Genomic DNA, 18,454 nt, shown 5'->3' with positions numbered 1-18,454 from the left:
AGTTGGACATGGCGTTATCCCTGCGAAACCTCGGGGCCATGGAACAAGGCCGCCTCCAGGACATATAACAGGAGTTCGATGATGCCCTGGCCCGGGAAATAGGCAAGTGAGCCGTAGGACATGCCCGCCGCCATTGTATATAGTTAGTGTTGGGTTTCATTTGTTTTTCTTTAATTTTGGGCGCTTGGACTATGCCCCACCTTTTTGTAGAAAATTATTTATTTGGTCGTTTTTTTTGTAGGTTTGATTTCAATGGTTGGGCTCATGGACCCTGGATTTGTTATTAGTATATAGTTGAACAGTGGATTTATCGTCGTCTTTTTTTTTTTTTTTTTTCTTCACCATGGAGCAATGGATTTTACTTATTTCTTTCCCTTTGGATTTGCTTTGTTGGACGGAGACTTTGGACACTTTTTCATTTGGATTGTGATTTCATATTTTTTCTCATTTTGGAACATGCAGCATTTTATTTCTTGATTGTGTGTTCATTTGATTCACTGCTTTTTGTGTTGAATACATTTTTGTTTCATACTTCAATGTGTGGTATTCTCTCATTGGTTTCATGCATGTCACGATGTGGGTTTTCACATTCACTGGCACCCATTGTGTGTGTGTGTGTGTGTGTGACGGACATGTGTTGATGTACATACATGCCTTTTGGGTTGTTTCATGTAATGGGCCTTTCAATGTGGGGTGTATGTAATACTTGGTTGGTACTTTGGGCAGAGGTGGCGTGCGGTGGGATTTGGGTGGCCATGAGGGCCATGATCTTGATGATGATGACGTGTTGGGGGGTATGGGGGAAACATGTGTCGGGGCCTGCTGGCAGGTGCCCGTCTCTGCTGGGTGGGTGGGTGGGGGTGCAGGGGGACATGTGTCGGTGCTCACTTGTGCATGGTGACATGTGGGCTGGCTGGGGGGCATGCCCAGGGGTGGATGAGCTGCCTGCGGGGCATGCCCAAGGTGGATGGGCTGCCTGCAGGGCATGGCCAGGGGTGCAGGATAGTCCCCTGTGTTGTGTGCTGCCTGCAGGGCCTGGGGGGGGGGGGGGGGGGAAGAGTGCTCACCTGGGAGGACACACACTGCCAATTCGCATTGGGCCACCCTAGGAATACACATACCCCGCTCGCCCAGCGAAATCGCCTGTGGAACTCCACGCACACCCCTCATTATACACGTACCCGCTGGCCAAGGCCTATCGCGTGTGAAACTCCCTGCATACCCCAGTAATACACGTACCCCGCTCGCACAAGGCCTATCCCGTATGATACTACACACGCACCCCCAGAATACGTGCAGCCAGCCCATCCACCCTCCCCATACCGCGCAGGCAGCCCATTCACCCCTGGGCATGCTCCGCAGGCAGCCCTTCACCCGTGGGCATGCCCCGCAGACAGCCCATCCACCCTCCCCATGCCCCACAGGCAGCCCACACCACAGGGGGGACTTATTCCACGCAAATTACCTGGCGCGAGCAGGGTACGTGTATTCCAAGGAGTGCGCGTGGAGTTTTACACGCTATTGGCCTAGCGCGAGCGGGGTACGTGTATTCTGGGGCATGCGCAGGGAGTTTTACACGCTTTTGGCCTGGCGCGAGCTTGGGTACCTGTATTCTGGGGCGTGTGCGGGAATTTTGCACGTGTTTTCATGGTGGGGGGGGGCTGTATGCTGGTCCACTGGCCTTTGCGCCTGGTACTGGATTTGTTCGATTTCTTTGGCGCACGGGGCGGAGTTGGGGGCGTAACTGGTGCTGCTGCAGGGTCGCTGCGCCACGGCTGGTTATGGATGTGATTCCATGAATACGCTGTGCGCCTAAATGGGTTTTGGCGCACGTGGCTGGTGCAGACTGCTGCATGCGCACTCTGTGCGCCAGCCGCGTGCGCCACTTGTGCGCCGATTTTATATGAATTACCCCCTTAGTCATTTCTACTACTTCTCATCAGAAAAAGAAGTCCACGTCGGGCTCCTGGGACCTCGTCGCAATGCTCGGTATGGACAGTTTTTCCTGCTGAAGGCTGAGTTATTAAATCACAAGCCCAAGATATGATTTGTCAGTTGTGTGATTGCACAGTAAGTTGTGGTAAAATGAGTTTGGACATTAAAGTCATGGTAAAACGCCACCACACACAACATGGGCGTAGTTTGAAAATTCAAAATAAAAAGAACACTACATGAAGAACACCAACAAGCGGATTAAAGGGAACAGCACTTGCAACCTGATGAAGCTCCAGTGTTGTCAGGATGCTGAAGAAAATGAACATCTGCTGGAGGGCACCTCCTGCAGAAGTTGGTTTCTGTTGCCAAGAGCCATTGTTTATTTTCACCAGTAAAGGCCATATTCCGTCGCACTAGGGTTTGCTCTCACAGACCTGGAGGTTGGGGCACGCCTCGGAGGTTTCCAATATGTCCCCTTTTAAAAAATGTTGTATGGCACTTTTTGTAGTGGATCCACCGGTCCCATCAATAGGAGTTCAGCCAAACTTAAGACGTCCATTCTGATGTGGCAGCAACACAAATATGTGTGGGTATCTGCTGATTATGTTCCAGCCAATCAAATTCTTTTTCCTTCACCAATCCAATTTAAGCTTTTCAATTCCAACTTGCACATTTGCCAAATATTCATAAATACAAATGCGCTGTTTTATTTGTTGTAAACCACTGCACAGATTTGCACCAAACCAATCGAGTTGTTCCATATGCCAGCTGCTCGCAAAGTTTGTTCGCTAAACTGTCCAGCATGTTTTGTTTTCTGTAGGTGATCTCAAAAATCCCTTTAGGTGTTTGAATGGGAAATGCAACTTTTGTGAAATGTCCCCTATATCTTTGGCCCCCCTGGAACGGACCTTTCCAATAACATTCCGAGGGCATGTCTACTTTTTTGACAAGATTTGTGTCGAATGGCACCCAAGGTACAAGCATATAGAAACATCAATTTAAAGATGACTTCAGAGTCACTATAGACTCTTAACAGATACAAAAAGAATAGTCACTGGGTGTTCACGTGTTTAGAACACTTTGGCGAACCATATCATCTCCAAGCCCGATTTCTGCAAAAGATGATCAAATGTTTCATAGAATACCAATGTATTTACGTTTATTGGGAAACTGTTTGTGGGAACTAGTGAGAACCATCAAACTAGTAAACCGTGATAGGACAACGAACTTTATGCCTCCTTGAACTGTATGGTCCCATTAGGCAGTGCACATAAAAATCTCTTCTATGGCTACACCACTTTTGATTCATCACCCTTTCCTTACTGAAAAATGGCATGCGTCATATATTACCCTGATTAGTGTAAAATGCATGTGTGTACAGCCATCCTTCTTGGCCTTTGCCATGTAAATTGTAGCCCCATCCCCAACATTGATTTCTAGAGAAGCTTCTTCAGTTCTGTTAGTTTGCAAAAAAAAGGTTGTTCTAAATCTGTGCAAGATAAGCCAATGAGATGCATGACGCCACACAGTGCCAGGCCATATGCTAGTGCCTCTAACTGTTCACTCCCTTCCTCCTCATCACAGCGAGGCCTCCGCCAACAGAATGAGTTCACATCCCTTGAGGATAAGCCTCAGTTCCCCGGAGCCTCGGCCGAATTTGTGGATAAACTGGACTTCATTCAGCCCAACGTGATTTCTGGGATACCCATCTACAGGGTGATGGACCGCCAGGGGCAGATAATTAATCCGGACGAAGACCCGCAGGTAAGCCGCCTGGTTGAAGGGGCACAGACAAGTAAGGTGTGCCTCTTATTGAAAGGCGTTGGGTTGTGTGGGTGGGGTGAGGTGGGATGGCGTCATGTTGAAGACCAGTCAATAATTGCTATCGTGGGCAGTCTAAACTCTTTGAAATGTGATGCTATACCGGTTGTTTGTCTTTTTACTGCTCTTTTTTACTGGATTTTTTCAATGTCAATTTTCAGTTTTCAAATACAGTGCGGCAGCAAAAGGAGAACCAACCCCAGCCTAAACGCATATTATGCCCATCTTCTTTTTGTACAAATCTCTATTGTAGATGAGTTCATTTTTTGCTGAAAAATGTCTGCAGTGAAAGTTTTTTGCCCCGACATCTCTGGATGTTCCAGCACCCCACATGAAAGATTCATCTTTGCCAACCTTGTGTTGAAGTCGAACTTGAATGCTATCTCCCTGGTAGGTATGTAGCCATTCTGCTTAGGTCAGAGAATGGGCATCACACACCAAATTGCAAATGTCTTTCAGTTTCTAGGACGGACCTGTGTGTGCCCTCTTTTGTTGAAGCCCATCAGGAGGCATAGTTTAGCGGTTTCTAGGGGTTATAGTTGCCCTTGCGACATCCCTTATCTCACACTGCCATCATTTCTCTGTCTATTTGAGAGCCTCAGATTTCCGATGAGCCTTTTCCCAACTCTATATTCCCTCTCGCAGCAGTTAAGATGACCCTTTTTTGTGTGTCACAGCAAAGCCTTGCCATCCACCCGCCCCCCGCCCATTAAGGGAACATGCCTTGATGGATTACTGTTCAGCGTTACAATATCTAATGTGCTGCCATGGTATGGCGCAGCCATTTGCAGGAAAGCATTTGTTGGCACATTAATGGACGGGCAGCTGCTATGCATGCTCTCTGGGTACAGTAACTCTAGGTGGGTTATTTAGGCTGTATGATAAATCTCAGCCATTCCTGTCTGTTGCTGTTGCACTCAAATGTTGCCCTCTTGCTGTAAGCCATGCTCAACATTTCTGATGGCTATAGCACTGATACTGGCGCTGCAGTGGCACAGTAACTGATGAACGGGCACTTTGTGACGCAGTGGTTATGATGAGCATGTTTATTCCACGACCTGAAGTTGGATCGTAAATGCAGTATTCACACAAACCTAGAACGAACAACCTGTCCCAGAACTAGAATGTGAACATTTCTGTCAATCTAAGTGAAAGATCATGATGTTGGCATATGCTTTTTGAGCACTCTGAGAGGAATCCGTCTAATCTACTCTCTTCCATATTCCCCAACCTCCACACGTCCAGCTCTCTGGCCACTGTGACTTCCACATCTACAGGAGAGCCGTAAAACAAGAGAGGGAGAGAACAGAATGCGAAACGCAAGCAGAGAAGAGCAAGTGGAGATGATGATGAGGAGATGAAGGTAGGGAGTAAGAGAGCGAGGCAGATGAGCAATCAAACCAACTTTTATTTGGTGTAAAAAGACCCTCAAGTTATGCAGCATTAAAACACAATACACATTTCTTGGTAAAATTCATAAATTAACAATTAGCTAAAATTGTAATAAAAAGATGGAACATCTACAGATAAAAACCTTCATACATAGAACAGCAACGATAAATAAAACCAGGGTACCAGCGGAATTAATAGACAGAGTAAGGTTTCACTTGGTATGGGCCAGAGATGGAAGAACAGCACTGCTGTTCAGTTAGGTAGGTACTGACTGGGAGAGTAAACTCTCAGCCCCGTGTCCGTATCATAAGGCTGTGTGGGCTGAGCTCCTGCTCCTAGGGCCTTAAAGACATTTAATCTATGCAGCCACACTCTATGGGTGTATCTGGCAGTTGCAAAAATAACGTGTGGTTGCAGAGATTGTCTCAGGACCTTGACAGCATCGCCTGTACAGCAAATCCTTCAGCCCTGTTGCACACTATAGCCCCTCCGGGGCACCTGCATACTACCTTTGTGCCGATCCTCCATTTTGTCTCTCCTAATGCTGCCTGACCCTAAAATGGCAGGCGCAGTGCGGCCCTAAAACGAGGCTGCCATTGGCTGCTAACCTGCTCGATCTTCAGCCAATCCCCTACACCGGTAGGCGGAAGCCGGCTTTCGGGAGAAGGCCCGAGGGAAAAGGCCCTGTTCCTCCCCTGTTCGCCCACGGACCTGCGGGCACATATGTTCGACCAGCTTCCACTAGCCACAACTATTTGCTCGGACACTGACTACTCCCACCCTTAATGCTCTGCACTGCTACGCCAGACCGTTACGCACCGGGGTCAGAGCAGGAGCTCCCCCACAGCAACCCGCACTGCAGGAGCAACACAGAGACACCTTGTCCTTTGATCTTTGTCCTTTAAGGTAAGCCTGCAGGCTTTATCTAACCCTTGCACTATCCCCAGACATGCATGTTATTTTCATATGTGCCGCCCAAAATGCCATAGTCATACTATTAGCTACGCACTCAATGCATATGTACCTTTGCTAGCCACTCCTTGTTCTGCCCAGTCTATGCCACTAAAAAATTGTATGCCTACCCCATCTCAAAAAAATCCGCCTTCATTCCATAGTGTGCCCATACAAATTCGAATCTAGCCATTTGTTGTGTTACCCTGCCATTCAAATCTAGCCATTTTGATGTGATACTCTGCCATTCGATTCTAGCCTGCCCCTAGCGGCCCTGCTCAATTGTGTTATTGCCTGCCCCTAGCGGCCTTGATCTTCTGCGTTAACTGCCTCCCCTAGCGGCCCTGCCCTAGCGGCCCTGTACTGCCTGTCCCTAGCGGCCCTGCTCAATTGTGTTATTGCCTGCCCCTAGCGGCCTTGATCTACTGCGTTAACTGCCTCCCCTAGCGGCCCTGCCCTAGCGGCCCTGTACTGCCTGTCCCTAGCGGCCCTGCTCAATTGTGTTACTGCATGCCCCTAGCGGCCCTGATCTACTGTGTTAACTGCCCACCCTTACCAACAGTGTTATTGCCCACCTACCTGTACATCTCTTGTCTACAAATGCAGCCCCTTGGCACACACCCCAAAGCGCCTACACACCTCCCTTCCTCTTTATCCATCTTCTTCACATCCCTCTCCTTTCTGGCCATCTGCAGCATGCCGCATGCGCACCCAGACCAGCATGCCCACCCATGCCTTACCCCACCATCTGACCTCATACACACCACAGCGTCGTCTGCACTCCATTCCACACTCAACTACCACACCAATCCGATCGGACATCACCCACTCCACCTCAGGCTCTGTAGACTAAGAACACGCACCAAACACCTCCTAACTCTCCGCAGCATTCCACACTCCTTAGGAACAACAGACTCAGCTCTCGCACCCATACATCAGCCGCCCAGACTTACCTCTCTGACCACGCTCACTACCCTAGCACCCATCACGCTGCATCTATCATGCCCCAGCCTCACACACCCAAATACGCACCGCCCACCCCCAACACCACCAACGCCAACACACACACTCTACGACCAGACTTAAGATGCGCTCTCATCAAAGCGCGCTCTGTCTATGCCCATGCCATTGAAATCAATGACCTTATCACCACCCACAATCTTGACCTACTTGCCATATCCAAAACCTGGCTCCACGAAGCTTCCAGTCCATCCATCCACCTCGCTCTCCCTCAAAACTATACCATTCTCAGACAGGACCGTAAAAACTCCAAAGGTGGTGGCGGCGGCGTCGCCCTCATCTTTAAAGACACCCTCTCCATAAGAATGTGTAATCAACAATGGGATAACAACGCTGATCTCCTCACTGCTAAACTAGCCCTCTCACCTAACTGCACCATAAACTTCTTTATCACCTACAGACCACCAGGATCACCCTTTGACTACCAAAAGCAACTCCTCCAAAACATAGGCAACCACCTCAAAAGCATCCTTTTAGGGGACATTAACCTTGGTTTAGCTGACCCAAAGGACAAAGCAGCCGCAAATTTAGCCAAAGAACTATCAAACATGGGGTTCGAACACAAAATTACTGCCCCCACTCCTAACAAAGGCAGATCCATGACTGGCTAGCTGATCACAACTGCTCATCTGCAATTACCTCCATCTCGGCCCTCCCATGGACGGACCATTACCTCATTCAATTCTCCATTCCTACCACGCCCACTCATAAAACCTTAACTCATGCCCCACCCGCTAAAGTAAGAAGCTCCAAAAAACTCACTGCTTCCAACCTCGCCCCTCTCCTCGATATCCCTGAACTCAAGCCTCCATTCATCCATGACCCTACCTCTCTAGCCAACATCTACTCCAGCACACTCACTCAAGCCATCGATCTCATTGCCCCTCTAGAAGAAAAAAAAGGGAAAAAATCAGTGCACTGCAACTCTTGGTTCACTGAAGAACTATCTGACCTTCGCACCAAGAAACGCAAAGCCCTATCCAGATGGCAAGCAGCGCCTAACCAATCCTCGCTTAAAGATTTTAAAGAGATCTCTTTGACCTACAAAAAAGCCATATTCCACGCTAAATCCGAATCCTACAATCCGAGAATTACTAATGCCAGCTCCAAATCAAGAGAAATATTCTCCATATTCAAAGAACTCACCACACCTGCCTCCGGCCCAGATGAAATCATCAAGGATGAAGCCTGGTGCACAGGCATCCAGGCTGCCCTCCTCAATAAAGTTAAAACACTCCAAGACAAAATAGCCTCACAACGCAAAGCTCTCAACACCCCCACCTGCTCGCCCACACCTTCCACCAACAACTCTATCTCACAAACACCCCTTTTTGCTTTTAGAGAAGTCTCAGAGACGGAAGTCAAGGACCTCCTCAAAAAAAATCAAACCTTCCACCTGCAAAGGGGATATCTGCCCACCCTCATTAATCAAAGAGTGCTCAGAATCCCTCACCCCCATCATTACGACTTTCATCAATGCCTCCTTCGCATCTGGAACTGTACCACAATGCCTAAAAGAAGCCTGGGTCCACCCGCTCCTGAAAAAACCCTCTCTCGATCCTTCCTCCCCTAACAACTATCGCCCCATCACCACCGTCCCCTTTCTCCTCAAAATCCTAGACAAAGCCGCACACAATCAAATCCAACACTACCTGGAAACCAACACCATCCTAGGCAAAAGACAATCAGGTTTCCGCAAAGGCCATGGGACTGAAACTGCCCTTCTAGATTTAAAAAATCAAATTACCAAAATAATGGACACAGGCAAACCTGCTCTCCTCCTTCTGCTCGACCTCTGCAGCATTTGACCTGGTCGACCACAGCATTCTCACATCTCACCTCTTCAATGCTGCACAATTCTCTCACAAGGCTACCACTTGGATCACATCTTTCCTTGAAGGTAGGGCCATGAAAGTGTACTCTGACCAGGACAGCGCCCCCCCACCACTATAAATTGTGGAGTCCCACAAGGGTCCTGCACTGCACCGACCCTTTACAACCTATTCACCAAACCCCTCTTTGACTTACTGGACTCCCTCAACATAGCGTACACAAACTACGCAGATGACATGCAAGTTCTCCTCCCCCTCTCCGGAGACTACGACCTAGACTCAGAAGCCCTCCTCAAAATCTACTCGACTATCCAAACCTGGATGGCTATCAATGGTCTCTGCCTAAACGGAGACAAAACCGAAATCATCATCCTAGCCCCCAACGAAACAGTAACCAAACTCAGCCCCAATTATTCTCACATGATCGACAGTATTAGCATACCTGTCTCCTCTTCCTTCAAGACCTTAGGAGTCTACATTGACGCCACACTCTCAATGATTAGACAAACCATCGCCTCAGCTTCTGCTCTGACCACCAAACTCCTTTTTTATGCCATAAAACCCTACCTCACCACGCCCAACTGCCTCTCCATAGCCAGAGCTACTATAGGAGCCAGATAGGACTACTGCAACGCCCTCCTGGCAGGCACATCGTCAAAAAACCTAAGCAGGCTCCAAATAGTGCAAAACAATGCCCTCCGCGCTGCACTACACATCCCCAAAACTGACCATATTTCACAGGCCAGAAGACTTGTCCACTGGCTCCCAGTCAAGGAAAGAATCAACTTTAAAATCCTCACTCTCACACACAAGTGCATCAATCACACAGCACCCCCCTACCTATCTGAAACTATAACTAAGAACTCTTCCATCCGTCCCAGAAGTAGCCATCACGCCAACCAACTCCGAGTACCCACTGTAAAAAGAGCCAAAGCCGGCGGCATTGGCTTCCCACACATAGCTCCTAAGCTCTGGAATGCCCTCCCTAACTCACTCAGAGCAGAACCTTCTCTGTATTCCTTTCGCAAATCTCTAAAAACCACTCTATTCAACTAACTCCATCCTTCCTTCACCCACACCAGCTCGCATAGGTCTGATACGAAATGTGTCTGATACGAAATGTGTCTTGTAATGAAAATTGCTTTGTAACCATCTTCCTTCCACGGTATCCAGATTATGTATGTCTTCATGTAACAGCGCCACGATGCCCCCGGGCTGACGTGCGCTTTAAATAAATCTGAATAAATAAATTACTGGCTGCAAATAACAGCGGCTCATGTTAATTGTACAAGGGCATACCAGTAGGTAATGATTCGCTTTTCTTCTGCTAATTTACACATGGGGCACAGTGCAGAAGTGTTTTCATGCCCACCCCCCTAGTGAAGGGAGCAATCTGCAGGGTCCCAGCTTTCATGCAGATATATAGTGATCATTCAAAAGGGGGCAAAATGTGATCAAGATGGGTATATTGATCACTTTTTGACCACCGGGATAAGTAATCCGGGCCCAACTTTAACATAGCAGCTTTGCCCACTACCCTCTTTTTAATTCTTGTTTTTATTGTCTCCCTCAGGTTTGATAAACTTGTACCGAGGTGGGATCTAGAGTGGTTTCTCATGTCATTTATTCCCACTCGTTCAGTGTATGTTTCAGGTGTGTAATCCATTTGGCACTGTGCGCCCTATTTAAGGATAACAAATGGTTTGCTGCTTCAGGATAAATTGTCAGATCATCTGTGATCCACAGGCACTCCCAATATAATGCTGCTTTGTACTCAAATCGCATAATGGCGCAACACTGAGTCCAAGCTGTAGCAACGATGAGGGTGTACTGCTCCTGAGGAGAACCAATTGTTTTATTTATTTTAATGGGTGCTCTATGCTAGCCAGTTTCCTGGTATTGGCATATCCCCCGAGCTCGGAACCATAGATGGCTGCAGGGACAGCCTGTTTCTTATACAGTTCCAAGGCCAGGGATATTGCACCGCTGCCATGCCTTCTGTCGGATGATTGAATTGCCCCACTGTATTTTTCCAGGGTAATCCCAGATTTGAGAATTTGTTGCGACCATACCCCTGAATCTTGAAATGTAACACCCAAGTAGTCAAAATATTTAACATGCTCCAGTCTGACATTGTTTACTTGGATCGACAGGGGGCAGTACTTGGCAAAGAGACTTTTGTTTTTTCTGCGTACTCCATTTTTACAGAAAAATATTGAATGAGTTTTTCAGTCCCATCGGTGTGGTGGCCAAAATAACTGCATCATCTGCATAAACCAGGGCAGTGATCTCCAGTGATGCCATCTTTGGGTGGTCAAAGCAGCACATCACCAGGGCTTTTATTAGCTCCTGGATATAAATACAGCATGGGAGGGGAAGGGGAGGGGGCAGAACACATCCTTGTCTCATCCTTTTATTTACAATAGTCTGTTCCCTGCTCCCTTCCACCCCCCCCGCCACCCTCAAGCCATAGCGTACAGTGGCTTAGTTCTCCCCATATACTAGCATTATAGAGGTCAGCATTTGGTTGGAAATATTGTGATTTCTTAAAATCTACCACAGTAAGGTCCTTGACACTGTGTCGAACGCAGTTTTCAGGTCCAGAAATGGAGCATATCATTCCATTTTACGCAATACCGTATATTTCTGGATCACTGTAAACCGTAAGAAGCAGTGGTCAATTGTACCCCTTTTTGCGTGAAACCACCTTGCAAGTCACTCAACACATTATTATTGTCAACCCATTCCTGCAGTTGATTGTGCAGGGAAAGATATTTGGGAAGGCGATTCTCAATCTATTAGGGAAATCGGGCGGTAGTTCTATGGCAACTCCCTGCCCCCTTTTTTTATAAATTGGAACTATTACTGCACTCGGCCAGGACTTGGGGATGGACCTTGAGGTAAGCACAGCATTGAAAAGTTTAATCAGCACTGGGGCCCAAATTGCTGGCTCGCCCTTCTAAAGATCCAGTGGGATTAGATCTGGGCCTGCCGTGCGGCCACTTCTGTTCTTTCAGTGCCCTCACAACTTCACAGGTTGATATGGCAGCCCAGAAGATATCTAGTTCCCTGAGGACCGAAGCTCATTAGCCTGGCTGATTGTTCCATCCTCGCTCTGGTATAGAGTGCTGAAGTGGGAGTGCCACGAAAGGGCAGGTATCATGCAATGATGAGTTTTGTCCCCCTTTGATTCTCCCCCCACCCCTCCGTGACCAGTTTTCAAAATGTAATATGATCTCGATCAATCGGAGCAGCCCAGTGGTATAACGTGAGCGAGAACAAGAAGGTGATGGTGGATATTCAGAATGGGGGTGCACAAAAGAAAAGTGGAAGGCCGAGAAAAATGGAGATTGGGCAATGGGGACTGTCTGATAGCTCAGAAGGGTGTGCTCTTTCTGTTTCGATTTGTGTCCAACTTTCCGAATCAAGGATTGAATCTTGAAGATTTCCGCCCTTTTTGCTTCCATGGTCCATAAATTGAATAGCTTGCACTTGTTAAAGGTAACACTTTTAGTTGCAGTGCTACAAATCTGCATGGTGGTAGCCAATGCTATATAAAACAAGATGGCAGTATTATTATTGGTGTAAATACTTGTGGAAGAGGAGTAACGGATAAGGAGTGGGGGGATAGAGGAAGAAGGACGACTAGGAACTACAGAGAGAAGGACGACCAGGTGAGGGGGCGGGGGGCTAATAAAGTAGGCAACACTAAATGGGTAGTAGATCGAGAGATGGATGAGGCTGGCCTGTAAAATGAGTGCAAAACTGGAGACTGGCTTTGAAATAGTAGGGGAAAGAGTTGTGACAAACGGGCGACTCGGATGGAAGTAGTGAACATGTACAGACATTCTTAAATCATCGGGTGATCACGTTTTCCCAGACACTCTTGCAATGCTCCCGAAAAGCCCCCGCGTCTCAAACACAAAAGACACTCTGCTAGCCAACACAAAAGAGCTTAGCTCCAAAGGTCCCTGAGATGTTTCCTCTAAAGTATGGGTGAAGGATGTGGGTTGTGGCTATCTTTGTAGATGGAAAATTCATATTCCATTGCTGCAGATCTTGTGCCCGCCTCGAATTCCGCTGTCGTCACTGTCACTATGTATCTATATATTCAAGTGCGCACTTGTCATACATTTTTTCTTAAAGTATGATTTTTAAACGGGCATTTTCACCCTACGCAGCTAACGAAAGAGCAGGTACTGAAGTTCTACCACACCATGACGCTGCTGAACACCATGGACCGCATCCTGTATGAGTCTCAGAGACAGGTACGTCTTGTGCAACATGTGAACCCCACGCGGTCCGGAAGCACTATTTATTTTCCATGTATCACGCACTATTAACCTTATGTGTGCCACATTGTAATACCCCACTTGGATGCATGCTCCTTTAAGTTCCCCTTACTATATAAGTGCTACGCTAGCACATGGTAGGATACTGGGAAAGAACATGGTGGGCAAACCGTTTTAACGTTTTAGTTCCAGTGGATAGTAGCAAGCTTCTAGCTTTGGATCACTCCACCAAGGTGACTTTATGTACTAAACAGAAAGCAGTAAAACAAATACATCTACAAAGTATTTTCTTACATTTTTGTTTCTTCGTTTATTTATCCTAGTTTGTTTTTGAAAATGTATTTATGTATAGGGGCTGAAACGTGTTTTCTGCTTAAGCACTTTAACAAGGGTACAATTAATGAACTCTGTTTATCATGGTCCAATATAACAGTGTTTGAACACCTGTATGTGCTTTAAAATGGTGTTGCTGTGGTATGGGGAACTTTAATTATAAATGTTTCAAGCTACTTCAGGATTCCTAGGTTATCCCAATTGAATATATTGCTGTGGTGCCTTCAAATATCAGTACATTTGTCAGCAGAGTTCCAGTAAGGGGCTTGATAGTTGAGGGTCATGTTGTCGAACAGTGTGGGTAAGCCTTTCAGGTGACATCGACATGGTCCTTGTCCTAATTCGGATTGGGCTATTCAACATTGTGGCTTTGTCTTATTCTACATGACTCTTATCATCAATTATGAACTGTTTTACTTGTTTTGTTGGATCTGAGACATGGTACAATAACCTAGCACCAGTATGGACTTTTTGACCCTACATCACAATGAGTTCAGACTAGACACAGAAGAAACCGGAGAGACTCTGACCCTTTAAGCGTTTATGGTCCCTGCATTAGAGTGTGCCTGTTGCAAGAGTATCTTTGGGAAGCGCAGTCAGTCATAGAGGTTGCATTATGCATTTACTTACAGCAGACAAAATGGAGGCCTGGGCTCTCTAATCCAATACATATACAAGGCTTCCTCTAAAGTATCCCCTTTATATAGCCACTTTAACTCTATTCCTTTTATTAACAACACTTTTAAAACCTGTTTCCATTTTTATTATACACCAGCAAAAAATTATTGCATCATCACAATAATTTGAAAGGTCAAATTATGGGTAATGTCCAGTTAAAATGGCAAAAGACAATCCCTGAGTTGAGGGGCATACCAAATCCGACTGGTGAGCTCGGTGTGCATCTTGTAATTAATCGTGGAGATATGGTAGTAACCCATGGCAACAGACTACGTTTACTAATTGCAACTCTAGTATGGTTGAGCATTTGATAAGCTGCCCATGCCAGAACGTGATCGTTGGTAAGACGGAAAGGAAAGGAAAGGGAACGTGAGTGTAACTGCACAGTTACGTTAAAATAAGAGCCCAAATGCACCTCTTGTCTCACAGTTCATTGAGATGAGACATGAGTTGGCAGTTTGAAGTGGACAATGGCAAGTCGCCATTGGCAATGAATTGGACGGGAGCCAGGCGTTATTATTAGGAAAAGGAAGGGGTTGATTTTTCTGAAGCAATCCTAGTGGGTTTGAATGAGTGCATGCAGTGGAAGTTTTGGTACCAGTTCCGATTTTTTGGTTTCACCGTTTTATAAAATGTTTCACACTGACTGAAGTACTTAATTCGCACACAACGTGCAGATATGTATTGCTACAAGTTTAAAAGTGGTTCTTTGAAATGGTGCCAGTGGTTGCTACTACTACTGATTGCGCAAGCATCCTCTACTACCAGTGCAGTCTGCTTCCGATGCTTAAACATTCTTTTCTTCAAAGCCTTGATTGTTTGCTCCCCTAGAGACTTTCGTCCTGTTTTAAGTCACTATACATTCCTCTACTCCATGGCCTTTTTAATACACATGCATTTTCTTCCTATAGCTCGTCGTCCTCTCCCTGTCATTGTGTAGTATTGTGGACTCTTTTCTCCTGTACACCTTTTTGCCTGTGCTTCCTCTTTTTTAGTTTTACATGTTCATCCCCTTCTTCTGTCATTTTTACTTGCTCCTCCTCTGGTTTCCATTGTGCCCTTGATGATGATCCTCCAAATGCCAAATAACTTGTTTGCTTTCATTTGCGTCCCTATTCTTCACATGTATTGCTTTATTCCGATCCTTGAGCATTTTATTACCATGTCTTGTCCCTCATCTACATTCTCTTCTCCCGTCCTTTGGCCTGTTTTTCTTTATTAACTCGTCTCGTCCCCCGACTTATTTCCCCCATGCCTATTTTTTTCCCTTTGCATGTCTTCTGCTGAATTCCTTTCTGCTCTCTGTTGACTGGTTCCTCCTCTGCTTGCCCATCTTTAGGCAAGAATTGATGTAGTAACCCTGTGGGAGACTACACAGCACTTGTCCTCTTGGTATTAGGTAACCCACCTATTGGTATAGGCCTGCACTACACACATTGGTAGTCTGACTGAGCAGCCAGGCTTATCTGAAGAGGGGTAAATGTGAGCTTTAGCAATGAAATCCACCAATACAAGTAACACTTATACTCAAGGTTTTTGTTAAAAACAATTAACAGTGGTTTTTTTAAATGAGCATTCTTTAAAAAGGCCAATATATGCAGCAACCAAATACACTTCATAGTACTTTCTCAGAATCATCACAAAGCAAGTAGATACTCTTTAGCGATGCTTCATACACATGCCCTACACCCTGAGGCGACTTCACTAACTAGGACAGTATTGGCATTTATGTATCACTTGTACACTTTTGGATTCTGAGGTTAGAGTAAGGAAGAAGGTTAAACAGGTTCTCGGAGCATGAGAGCATTTTAAATCGTCCAATGTAGTCTAGATACAAGCATTTCCCTGCAATATTAGTTTAAAACCAATGCATCACCTATGAGGTACAGCAAGAATCAATGTCGGATGGAATAGAAGAGTCTGCAGGCAGCCAGGACAGCCAAATTCATTTGAGAAAAGTCTATGTAGCTGAGGCACTTCTAGATAGTGAAAGTCTTGCACAAAGAGTTTATTGAAGAAAAATCACTGTTACACTTGTGAAGGTTAGGGCTGAAATCAACTCTACAAAAGCAGTTGCTGCACGTTTCAACTGAGAAGAGCAAGCCACAGACATTGAGGTAAGTACCCCAAGTCAGAACAGTACCTTTGGTTAGAAGACGAGTGGTACAGCTGGCTTCTGTCTGGTTGCAGCGATGCAGATCCTGTGTTCCTGGGCCTCCAGTCGTGGCAACAAGAGGGAGGACGTCTGGGAACTCCTGCGACAGCAATTCGAAGGTTGGCGGCAGCTACAGGCTCCTTTCGTATCAGCAGCAGTTCACCACCTTGGATACTGGTTGGGCTCTCTTCACTCCTTGAATCCTGCACTCTGGTGAGGGGACTCAAGCTCTGGTTGTCCTGCCTCTGAAGGGTCCCGAGGAGACTCCTGGAGCTTTTAGCTGGATCACAGACGTTGCACTAGACTATGGATTTCTTGACCCCTGGCATTCGGTTCCTGCAGCAGCAAAGAAGTACAGCCAGTCTGGGAAGAGGCTCCAGTGGAGTACGTCTCGGAGTTTCAGCACAGCATCAGGGCTTCACCGGGCAGTTCAGCGGTCCAGGAGGATGCAGCAAGCTTTGTTCAGCTTCTTCGGGTTGTTCTTCCCAGTGGTTGTTTCTGTGTTCAGTCCAAGAATCCTCGCCTTTTAAGCAGGTTTCTCTCATTCATGCACAGCCTAGCTGTCACTCAAACAGCAGGGTGGCTGTCCTGCAAGGACAGCCAGACAGCCAATCGGGACTGGGTGCATTCAGGTTTCCCTAGAGACAAAGGAAAGAGTTTCGGGCACCTTTCTCACTTCCTGCACTTAGACACACTGGAGCCAGAAGCGGGTTTCAGTACTGAATCCCGCCAAAGGCAAAATGAACAAAGGGCTCAAACCTTACTTGGTGCGCAGAGTAAAACACAAGAAAGACCCCGCAAACGGAAAATGGCAGAAAAAGACCCGGGCCATTTTTACACAATGGTCACCCATGGGTGCTATACTGCAGCTGAGGATTCAGCCGACGGTAGTAAAACACAAAGGTAGGAAAATTAAACCACTGCCACCAGCCAATTAAAGTAGTGAGGGGAACAACATTTTTTATATGAGTAGTTAGGAATGGGCGCTACTAAGTAACCCCCCCACCTCCCCCCATCACTCCACATAAAATGGGGTGTTCTGGATCTACAAAGAGAAAAGGGAAGTAAAGTCAATTTCGCTTTACTATTCTTGGGAACTGTAAAGGTATTTAAACCGTGTGAGAAATCTAAAGGATTTCTCTGTGACACTGCACTGAGGGTGCTGTGTCACCATACAAAAAGTAGATGCCTATGGAGTTGTCAGACTCTAAAAACAAAGGAAACGCATAATCCAAATCGGGCAAAACACATGAGAGAGTGAGAAAAAGGGCTCACTCACTCAGTGATAAAATTAAAAAGTCCTAAAGTCCAGCAAAAGAGCTGGGGGTACCTGATGAAGGGAATTAGCACAGAAATGAGAATTCTCCCCAACACCCATATATACCTCGCAGGCATTGCCCTCTTTTAAAATGCAATCTCATGTTGAAGCCGATAATCCCTCTAAAGTTGTCCCCCGCCTTCCTCTACTAGTGTTTGTGTTGAGAAAACTACCTCCTTCCCAGCTTTGTCTTCTGATACTGTTTTCATTACACTGGTCTTGTTCCCTTAACCACCTCCTGTCCCTGTGTCTGCTGCTCTCCCAGAAGGCCTCCTTTATTTGCGGTCGTAGTGTCCTCACCTTTTACACCTGTTACCTGGATAGCTTTCCCCTGTCTGAGGACCTGGAATAAACACAAAGATGTTGGTGTGCAGAAGATCCTTGCATCCAGCTAAGTGTATGAATAACCAGAACCCACAATAGGAAGGGGATTGCTCAGACTGAATGAACCTCCCATATCCCTATCTGGTATAGCATTGTGTCCTTCCTGGACATACCCATCCCCCTTTTCCTGTTACATGATTTGTATGACTGAACATTTTTTGGCAGAACTCTGCACTCATTGACACACTTTAATTGAGGTTTTTCATTGACAACAAGAGTACGTAAAAATCAACCTTTATGTTCTCAGGCACCCAGATGATGTGACTCCAAAAGACTGGATAGGGTTTCTTGAACACTCCAGTAACTTGCACTTGTGCCAAGGGTCTGCCGTGACCCAACTCTG

The 18,454-nt window shown here is 46.4% G+C and overlaps 1 protein-coding gene across 4 annotated transcripts in view; it reads left to right on the top strand.

Moving 5' to 3' along the window:
• BCKDHA (branched chain keto acid dehydrogenase E1 subunit alpha) overlaps window positions 1–18,454 on the top strand; it is a 177,876-nt gene that overhangs the window by 52,899 nt on the left and 106,523 nt on the right. For 2 of the 4 annotated variants that reach the window (XM_069644388.1, XM_069644389.1), the window contains exons 2-3: window positions 3,520–3,699; window positions 13,133–13,219. In XM_069644388.1, the coding sequence (XP_069500489.1) occupies window positions 3,520–3,699; window positions 13,133–13,219 (267 nt within the window). Of the gene's footprint in view, window positions 1–3,519; window positions 3,700–5,095; window positions 5,120–10,580; window positions 10,605–13,132; window positions 13,220–18,454 lie in introns of those variants that run through there. The other 2 variants (XM_069644391.1, XM_069644390.1) reach the window with 2 other exon arrangements.

The sequence above is a fragment of the Ambystoma mexicanum genome, chromosome 2p (assembly GCF_040938575.1).
Source record: "Ambystoma mexicanum isolate Mex_15411 chromosome 2p, UKY_AmexF1_1, whole genome shotgun sequence".
NCBI classification, from domain to species: domain Eukaryota; kingdom Metazoa; phylum Chordata; class Amphibia; order Caudata; family Ambystomatidae; genus Ambystoma; species Ambystoma mexicanum.
Note: the sequence above shows the minus strand (reverse complement) of the source record. Positions and strands in the feature narration are given on the sequence as shown.